Raw genomic sequence first — 10,848 nt, forward strand, 5'->3', positions numbered from 1 at the left:
ATGTATGTTAAAAAAAAAAACAAACGGTTATAAAATTTATTATTATTATTATTATTGTTATTGTTAATGTTATTAAAGCCTTAAAATAATTTGTTGCATGTAAGAAATATGAATTTTTTGTTGTTGTTGTTGTTGTAAATACTGATAAACGTTATATTTAAATTTTGTGCACGTTGGACGCCATTTTGTCTACTACGGTTGTGTAAACGTTTGCCGCCGATTTTTCCTTTGAGATTTATAATATAGATAATTTGTTATAGGAATCGTTTTTGCCGTCGATTTATTATCGATCGATTCGTCGTAATCGTTTGAATTCGATTTGTTGTTACGGATTTTAAAATTCGATATGGATGATGATGATGATGATGATGATAATTCTTCCACATCTCCGGTTCCCCTAAAATTTTTTTTCGTTTTGTCTTTTTTTTTCTTTTTGATTTTTTTATTTCTCCTGTTGTTGAATGTTTTCCTGCTGACGTCACGGTTGTTGTTGTTGTTGTTGTTTACATTGCCGTATATTATTTTTAACGTTTCGTTACTTTTTCTCAATTCGTGTCTTATTTTTTTACCCTTTTTCTCTAACGTTTTCAACCATTCGCAATTCGTCGCGTTTCGACTCGCGTTGTCCGATGACAATTCCGTGCAATTGATTTCGGATTCGGTGAAACCGTTTTCGAAACGAACGGATGATGCCGGTCCCCCGTCGGATTTTAAACTGTTTTTTTCCGGGGATCCGCATGGGGGAAGATTCGGACAGGGCTCTTGTTCGTACGGTTTTTCCTGTCCCTTGCACTGCACATCCGGCAAAGCCATTATTTCCTCTTCCAAAAACTCTTTCATAAACGTTTTGTCATCTTTTTTGAATTGTTGCTGTTCTTCTTCTTCTTCTTCTAAATATTGTTTGAGTGATTTTTTATTTCTCGTTTCCGATTCTAAATATTCGATTCCGCCGTGGTGACGTAAATTCGGAGGTTGAGTGTAAACCAAGGGCTCTTGATCGATTTGTTCTATGCACAAAACCGTTCTTTTACGTAATATTTTTGGATATTCACCGCACGTTGCCGGACATAGTTGCCACGGACCCGTCCACCACCTGAAAAAGACGGAAAAATTTTCTTTTTTTTTTTTTTTGTATAAAAATCAAAAACACCACGCGCGGGTAAAAATAAATTCTTCGACATTTTCACCTCGTCGGACAATGTTGAGTGTTGCAAACTCTCATTTTCTTATCCGGTTTTTTATCCTTTTCGCATTTTCCATCGTCTACTATTCCGAAAGTTCTTTCTTTGCAAACCGGAAATGACATTTGATGACCGCTACCGCAGGATACGGAACACGATGACCATTCGGAAAAATACCATTCGTATTCTCGTTCGGTTGCCGCCGTGGGTTTTGATATCGTGTAATTATATGTGATTCCCATGTTTTTAAATTTTCCCCGGTATATTATCTATCGAAATAAAACGAAAAAAAAAAAAAAATGACGCGGACGATAATAATAATAATAATAATACCGAAAAAATTTAAATTACGTATATGACGATGTCTTCTTTTAACGGTCCGGGAATGTGTATCCGTTCCGTATCTTTTTCTCTTTCGTACAATCCGATAGATCCAGCTATTTCGTATTCTCCGGAAAGAGTTATTTCCCTAAAATTATCATTATTATCATTATTATTATCATTATTATTATCATTATTATTATTATACTTTTTTTTTATATATTACAAAACGTACAATTTTCCGTTTAAATAAAATTTTTCACTCGTTGCACTTCCGATTCCCAAATAATTTTTTGAACTTTTCAATTCTTCTACGTAAACGTTTCGAGCTCCCGAGGGAATTATAACAACTTCCGTGTAACCTTTAATAAAAAAAAAAAAAAAAAAAAAAAATTTTACGTGAGGGGGGAAAACTCTTTTCAAACGATGATTAAATTTCTTACCGGAACCGGAACTCGTGTTGTAAATTCCGGATATCGTATCGCATTGCTCTCCGTTTCCCAAACATATTCCGCATTTGTCTTCTTTAGCATCCGAATCAACCATCCAGTCGCATCCGACTTTCTAAAAGATCACCGTCGTTACGATTACTATTATTATTATCATTATCATTATCATTTAAAAAAGAATTAATTACGAATTAATTTTACTTTGCAAATTCCTCCAATGCACATATCTCGCGTTCCTACTCTGCAAGGGGTTCCATCTTTAGCTGCTCCACCCTTCGGTACGATTATCGTGTCTTTTTCATCGGAGCAATACAATTCGCAGGGTTCCGCTGCGGAAAAACAAAAATAACGAAAAAGGATAATTTCGAAAATGAAATTTTAGAAAACGGATATATATTATATAATCCGTGATGGTTATACCTTTATCGAAATACGGAATCCATTTGTATTTTTTACCGTGAAACGGTTTATCGTCGTAATTTGAACATTGAACGGCTCGAAAAGACGGAGTATTATCCGGACAATTCTAAAAAAAAAAATCATTATTATTATTATTATAAATAATCGCGATATATATTAATTTAATTTTAGAGAGAGAGAGAGAGAAAATAAGTCCTAGGTTAATGCTGACCTCTGTATTACATATTTTATATTTTTTCCTTTCTCCTATGCAAAATTTTCCTCCGTAAGCCGGAGTCGGAAAATCGCAATTTCTTTCTTTTATTGCGACTCCGGCTCCGCATGATCTGCTACATTCGCTCCATTCTCCCCATTCGCCCCATCCCCCATCTATCGGATCTGGCTTATCACTTATCGGCACGCATTGTTGATTAATGCACCACTGAAATGGAAAAATAAAAGAGGAACCAGTTTTTAATTATCCAAATGTGATTTTCGATGGGAAAAATTTTACGACAGTCAGCCATGTTCTAACCATATTCTTTCCGCAAACGGTACCGGAAGCAGCCGGTTTTAACATTGTGGTACACACTCCATCGACGACGCACCACAATCGGGAACAAATCTAAGGAGAAAAAAAAAAAAACAGAAAAATGAAGGACGAAAAAACGAAAAAACTAATTTGAATAAAAAAAAAAAGGAAGGAATTAAAAGGAATTATTACTTCGGGGAGAGGTGTGCAAACTTCCATTCCTTTGCTACCGAATTGCAATTGACACTGAAAACTAGCATCGTAAATGGCTCCTGGAGGTAGTTCCGGATATTCGAAATTTTCATCTGGAGTCGGCTTGTCATCGAGGCACTTTCCCAAACCTTTACTGTAAAAAAAAAAAAAAAAAAAAAAAAAAAAAAATTAGTGTGTTTATTTATGTGTGTAAGTGCGTGAACGAGTGCGTGACTTACTCTAAAAAATTTGTTATGTCTCTTCGACTGCAAGCAGACCATGCAATTTCAACAGTGTCCGCTTCGAAACTTGGAGTCATAACGTGTTGCGTGGTACCGTTTCTTCTGGAGCAACCAATTTTTTCCGTATCGTGATACATTCCAAAACTAAAAACAAATTCATAACTCAAAATTTAAAGGACAACAACAGGAGGAGGATGGAGAGAAAAGACTTAAATGTCGGCTCACTTGTGTCCCAATTCGTGAGTGATCGTGTGAGCGACGGTTATACCATTATCTTCGTTAACGTTACAACTTCTTTCTTTTTCGCACATTCCACCGACGTGAGCGACACCGAGAGTTCCACAAGGAGTATTACTTCGAGCGCAAATATCTTCCCTACTCGAAAAAAGAAGAAAAAAGATGAGAATGAATGAAAATGAGATGACGTCACGATGAAAAATAAATAAATAAATAAATAAAAACCTCGTTATGAGTATGGCAACGTCGTGGTGATTGGGATGATCGTCTCCCTCGAAATTTTGTTGTTCCTGCCATTTGCAAAAACTTTCAAGAGTTTTATCCGCGTTCACGGTAATGTTCAAACCGTCCAAATGAGCATCTTCGTCAAGGAGAATGACATTGACAACGGCAATGTTAACCTGATTCCCTATACTCGGATCTTGGTACAAAGCAGAAACCTGATACCAGACATACATATATAAGCAAACGATAAAAGAAAAGAAAACTCGACGTAAGAGAAAAAAAAAATGAATACATGTCGTCCGTACCATGTTCATAATGGTGAGAAGGTACGTTTCAACGTAGGTATCCTGATGAAATTTAATCATGGACGTGTCGGCAACGATTAAAGCTTCGACGTATCTTTCTTTGCTAACGGATCGTCTCCAACGGTTTTTCCTTGATCTTCCCCTTCCTTTGACTTTCATTTTTCCAGGTTGCTCCTGCCATTCCAATTTCATTTCTTTTAATCTTCTAGGTTCTTAAAAAGAAGTCTTTAGGTTTATTACCATTCTTACCAACGATACCTCCTTAATTTTATAAAAAATTATAATAAAAAAAAAAAAAAATGTCTACCTCTTGTCCCGCAATTTTTTTCGTGTTTTTTCTTTTTTTTCTTTTTCTTTTTTTTATTTTCAGGTACGACGGTTGCTCTTTTAAAAATAATATGTGGCTTTTTCCCTTCCGCTGAATGATTTTCTTTAACGGGTTCGACCCAATATTCTCCATGTTTTTCCGATACTATGACTCCAGCCTGTAAAAAAAAAAAAAAAAAAAAATCGTTTCCTTTCCTATATTCCTTTCCCTCCCCTCCCCCGATATTTTCTCGATTCTTATTTACGTGCGTGCGAAATATTCTTGTACCAACTTGCCTCCTCCTCTCCCCGACGGGAAAACTTCTTTTCAATTAAACAATTAATTTTCAATTATTTCCCCGCCCCCCCCCCATCGTCCACCCCGTTTCGGTTTTGATGTTTTTGTGTTTACATAAAATTTATGACTCGGATTTGGATAATTAACGTTTTTTTTTTTGTTAAAAAATAATAATAATAATAATAATTTTGCAAGATTCGTGAGAATTTAAGATAGAAAAAAAAAAAATTTAAATTTAAATTTATTACATTTTTTTTTTTCGTTTTTGTTTTCAATTATTTTTCGCATGTAAAATTACCTTAATAGAGAGAGAGAGGGGGGGGTCAAATTTACATAATAACGGAGCATTTAAATTTTAAATTATTATTATTATTATTATTTTCTTCAATTATCTATGATTCTTTATCCCAACTGAGAAATAATAGAGAGAGAGAGAGAGAGAGAAGACATTGTTTAACGTTTTTACAAAGTGAAGGTCGAAACACAAAATTGTTTTGGGTACCGGAAGTTGTGATTAATTGTCACGTGATTAAAAATCATTTCGTCATTTATTATTATTATTATTTTTTAAAATACTTTTGACACGGTGGAAATAAATTAGATAAATAATTGCAAACGTTCCTATTTAAAAAAAAAAAAAAAAATTATGCAACAAACGTGTTATGCAATCAACAAAAAAAAAAAAAAAATGGATTTCTTATGACGAATGACCGTACAAATAAATAAATAAATAAATAATAATAATAATAATAATAATAATAATAATAATAATATTAATAATAATCGTGTAAGGACTTACCAAACCGTTTTTACAAACGGAAATGGCGACCCTCGACCTCGTTTGACCTTTTACTTTTCCTCTATAATGGCATTCAATATCAATATCGTTGTTTGATTGGATTGTATTTGCTGTCGCTCTTTTTTTTATTTCCGTTTCCCTTCTTCTTCTTCTTTTTTTCTCCTCGTCGTCATCATCATCATCATCATTATTTTCGAATTCGTTATTTTCCGGTTGCGTTTCATCTATCATTATAATTAATTATTGATTATTAAAAAAAAAAAATGTAACGAGTACGATTCGAATTATTATTATTATTTTTTTTGCAATGATGATAATAATAATAATGATACCTTTCGATGAGTGATTTTTCCGACGTATTAATTTCCTTTTAGTTCTATTCGTTTTCGACCATCTTTGTACGATTAAATTGGGCGATATGAAATCGTTGTTGGGAAAAAGTTGAACGACGAGTTCATCACCTTCTATACGTAATTTATAATTTAAATTCGATGGGAAAGTGCTTCGTTTTTTACGATTTTTAAAAAAATCTAAAGAATTTAATTCTTGACCCTCGTCGTCTACCAACACGGGTATCGTTATCGTGTAATTTTCCACTTTTCCAGAATAAATACCTTGAAAAACAAAAAAAAAACAAAAAAAAACAAATTAATAGATTTTCTTCTTTCCCCTCACACGTAGGCACCAACGAAATCTTGTGTCGAAATGTGCGAATGAAATTATCGCGCGTAAATCATCATCATCATTATCATCATCATCATCATCATCGTCATAAAACGGAAATCATTTCGTGTAATAAATAATTTACGATAAAATTTTATTTTAAGAAAGAAAGAAAGAAAGAGAGAAAAAAAAAAGCAACTTTCGTAAACATTTTAGTACATAAAATTCAATGAATGAATGAATGAATGAATGAATTAAAAGGCGAAATAAACGTAAAAATAACCGGTTCGTTGCATTCATTCACTCATTCATTCATTCGTTCGTTCGTTATTTATTTTGAAAAAAAAAAATTTACGCCAACGTAATGCAACCTTTTATTTATTTATTTTTATTTTTATTTTTATTTTTATACAAAACTTTTACATAAATAATTTTTTTATTTATTTATTTTTATTTGCATTTTATCGATTATAAAACTAACTAATAGGAAATGAACATAAAAAATAAATAAATAAATAAATAAAGTTCGATTCGTCACGTTGTGCATCATCATTATCATCATCATCATCATCATCATCATCATCATCATCATTATTATTATTATTATTATTATTATTATTATTATTATTATTATTATTATTATTATTAATAAAAACTCGAAAAAGGTACAAAAAAGGGAATTAAAAAATATTATCATGTCTAAAAACGTTTATTATTAAAAGTATTTAATTTTAAAAAATGTTAATGATTTATATCTATCTTCTGCTGCAACGTCATCAACGACAACAACAACAACAAAATCTTTCGACTCGTTTAAAAAATAATAATAATAATAATAATAATAATAATAATAGAAAACAGAAAGAGGAAAAAAAAAATTGTTTTTTTTTTTTTTTTTTTTTTTTTAAAAAGTCGTTTGTTGGTGGTGGTGGCGCCAACGCCACAAATGTTATATTATGTATCGTATTTCATGGGTTTTATGTTTTTTTTTTTTTTTTTTTTTTTTTTTTTTTTTTTTTTGTATGCAAAGATGAATGAATATTATTTATTTTGTTTTTCATCTCTCGCCTATTGTTGTTTGTTTGGTTGTTTGTTGTAAATCTTTCCTGTTAAATTTTTCTTTCCACGTTACATAATTATTTATTTTAGTAAAAAAAAAATTCTAATAATAAACTCATCTTTTTTTTTCTCTCTCTCTCTCTCTCTCTTATTAAATTTAATGGTGTGGAAAGGGGAGGGAGGGAGGGAGGAAGAGGGGGGTCACCTACACGAGTGCAATTTTTTTATTACTGACAAAAAAAAGAAGACCTTTGACCTTTACAACGCGGATTATCTTATCGGAAATAATTATTATTACGTTGTTGTTGTTGTTGTCGTTAAAAATCCGTAAAACTAAGTATTACGTGTTATTTTTATTACCCCAACAATCGTGTTGTTTAGTTAACGAAATAATAATAAACAAAAAAAAGATAATAATAATAATAATGACGTCGTGATGATAATAATAATAATAATAATAATAATATAGGAAATTATTGGCAGTAAAAAAAAAAAATAGGCATCAACTTCTACAAAACATTTCAAAGTCTTTCATCCGAAATACAATAAAAGTATTAATGATGATGATGATGATGATGATGATGATGATGATGATTAGGATTCGATTGGGGGAAAAAAAAAAAATATAAAAATTCTGATGATGATGATGATGATGATGATAATAAAAAAAAATAGCAATTTAATATGCACGCCACTGGGTTTTTTTTTTTTTTTTTGATATTCTTCATTATTATTATTATTATTATCATTATTATTATTTTGACCCTAACTAGACGTTATATACCATTTTTTTTAAGGTTGATGAGACGTCGTCGGTTTTAAGAGTGGTAGGCGCCAAGCGCCATGCGCCTAGTTTGGCGCCAATAGCTAATCAAATCATTGGGCGGGCGGGTTGAATCACGCCGTCTAAAACAGGACCGAATTCCGCTTATTATTATTTTTTTTCTTTTTTTCCTTTCTCTCTCTCTCTCTCTCTCTCTCTCTTCCATGTTTATAATCTACCTACCAACTTATCCATCCATCTATCTATCTACCTAACCATGCGTTCGTACGTGCGTGTGTGCGTGTGAGTTTGTGCGTACAAAAAAGAAAAATTAATTATTTTATTAATTTATTTTCGATTCGATACGATTATTAATAATGATGATAATGATAATAAATTCTCGTTTTTTTTTCAATGTCCTTTGCATGGACGATAATAATAATAATAATAATAATAATAATAATAATAATAATAATAATAAATTAATTAATTGACATAATTTTTTAGTTTGACCTAAATATTTTTTCGTACAAAAGTCCTCGAGTCAAATATTATGGCGCCAACGAAAAAAAAAAAAAAAAAATTAAATAACAAACTGATAATTATAATAATTGCTAAAAATTTATTTCATTTTGTTGTTGTTTGTTTGTTTGTTTAGTTTGCAAATTAAATTATGTTGACTGAACTGTTTTGTTTCGTTTGTCTGGGATTTTTTTTTTTTTTTTTTGAGACACTTACGTGGAAACGAAAACAAAAACAAAAAAAATGACGGTGCCAAATTTACTACCTTTCAATTATTATATACGCACGCACACGCACGCACGCAAAACAAACAAACTAACAAACGAACGAATAAACGTAAACAAACGACATACCCTTTTTCGTACCCTAAAGGTAATTTCGTTTTCTCTATTTTACCCCCCGCTTCTCCCTCCCCCTCGCGCTCCTCCCCCCATTTAGTTTCGATGAGGTATAAAAGAAGAAAAGTATGGCTGGTTGTTGTTGTTTTTTTTTTTCTTTCTCCCTCCCAACCCTCACAATATAAAACAAACAAACAAATAAAAAAAAAAAAAGTTATTAATAATATTTTTCAAAAAGAATAATAATAATAATAATAATAATAATAATAATGGTTTGGGGGCTACCTGATTTTTTTTTTTTTTTTTTGGGTAACACCTTAAACAACACCTGGAAAATGTAATAATAACAGAATACTTTTAAACTTTTTGTTTGTTTGTTTGTTTGTTTGTTTGTGTGTCTGTCGATTGTCGCACATTGTCGGACGTGTCGCGCCGATTTATAATCACGTGTCGCAAGTTAAAAAAAAAAAAAAAAAAATTTTTTTTTAAATTAAAATGACGTCTTGATCATTTTGTTCTCTGACGTCACATTTTTACGCAATAGTAGTGACACATTTAATTTATTATTATTATTATTATTATCATTATTATTATTATTATTAATTAAATTATTTGCTTGTTTCGTCAAATTTTTTTTTGTCGTTCAGTTTTGATCGCAGGATTGTTGAGAAAAAAAAAAAAAAACGATTCATTCAGCTAAATATTTTTGTCGTGACGATCGATCGAATTATTATTTCCGGTTCCGGTCGCGTGGAAAAATCTAGAAAATATATTTTCTCGTAATTTTACGTGTTAGGTATTATTCGTTGTTATTATTATTATTATTGTTAGGTTCGATGAAAAATTTTGTGAGAAATCAAAAACGACGGCCTTTAATTTTTTTTTTGGTTAATATCGCCAAAGACCGTGAAAATAAATTTTTTTTTTTTTTTTTTTTTTTTTTTTCAAGGTTTTTGTTATGTTTTTTCTTTTTCTACGTCTTATTTTCCATGAGTCAGGGTGCCAACCTAAAAAAAAACTTATGAGGGAAAAAAAATCTTTGATTTGATAGATTTAAACTTACCGTGTTTTATTTCCGACGCATCATCCCCCGTGAGACTTTTCGTCGTCGTCGTTGCCCACAGCAAATGACAAAATATAATGATAATAATTCCCATGATAATTCTCGCTTTTCCTTTTTTTTTTTTTTTTTTTTCTATTACCAATTATTATTATTATTATTTTTTTCTTTTATTTTCTCCATTCACCACGTCATCGTCATATATTTTCAAATGTATTAATAATAATAATAATAATAATAATAATTTTTTCATTTTAAAAAAAAAAAACAATTTTTTTTTTTTTTTTTTTTTGAACGGGAAATTAAATCTGAAAAGAAAAAAAAATTCGTTAAAAATGTATATATGCGGTTATTATTATTATTATTATTATTTTTTTTTTCGCTGGAGAAAATAATAATAATAATAATAATAATTAAACATGTGAAAATTGTTTGAAATTAAATCGGCAACAAAGTTATTAATGATAATAATCGTTTAAAATTAATACAATTATTATTATTAATTATTATTATTATTATTCATTCATTCATTCATTCATTCATTTTATAATTATTATTATTAAAAAAAAAATAAGGTAGTGCATGTATGTATGAAGTTGTAGTAGTAGTAGTAGTAGTCGTAGAAATTGAGTTGGAGTCGTAAACCGAATGCATTTGTTTGTTTGTTTGTTTGTTCGTTTGTTAGTTTGTTTGACATAAAGACGTTTAGGAGCTTTGTTATATTATTATTATTATTATTATTATTATTATTATTATATTTATTTGCGTCCAAATATGGAGTTTCATCATCGTTCGTCCCCCCATACGCACACACACACACGCACACACAACATTTGCAATTTGAATTTTTTTTTTTTTTCTCCTTAAGTTCAGCGACATGTCTTGTTTTTTTTTTTTGTCGAATCTCTCTCTCTCTCTCTCTCTCTCTCTCTCTCTCTCTCTCTTTTCCATGAAAAT

At 30.5% G+C, this 10,848-nt stretch overlaps 1 protein-coding gene across 1 annotated transcript; it reads right to left on the minus strand.

Annotated features, from left to right (window-relative positions):
* Nucleotides 1–192: 192 nt before the first annotated feature.
* Nucleotides 193–5,035, minus strand: Phum_PHUM400380 (ADAMTS-1 precursor, putative; the record flags this gene model as incomplete). The annotated part of the gene is made up of 16 exons (XM_002428735.1): nucleotides 193–1,093; nucleotides 1,188–1,450; nucleotides 1,533–1,650; nucleotides 1,738–1,864; nucleotides 1,946–2,066; nucleotides 2,153–2,280; nucleotides 2,372–2,477; nucleotides 2,583–2,792; nucleotides 2,886–2,975; nucleotides 3,075–3,228; nucleotides 3,314–3,460; nucleotides 3,542–3,691; nucleotides 3,779–3,993; nucleotides 4,084–4,295; nucleotides 4,391–4,568; nucleotides 5,021–5,035. 16 exons carry the CDS (start codon nucleotides 5,033–5,035, stop codon nucleotides 193–195), a joined length of 3,135 nt encoding a protein of 1,044 aa, XP_002428780.1.
* Between the last annotated feature and the right edge of the window lie 5,813 nt (nucleotides 5,036–10,848).

Source organism: Pediculus humanus, genomic scaffold, assembly GCF_000006295.1.
Source record: "Pediculus humanus corporis 1103172107910 genomic scaffold, whole genome shotgun sequence".
In the NCBI taxonomy this organism is placed as follows: Eukaryota; Metazoa; Arthropoda; class Insecta; order Psocodea; family Pediculidae; genus Pediculus; species Pediculus humanus.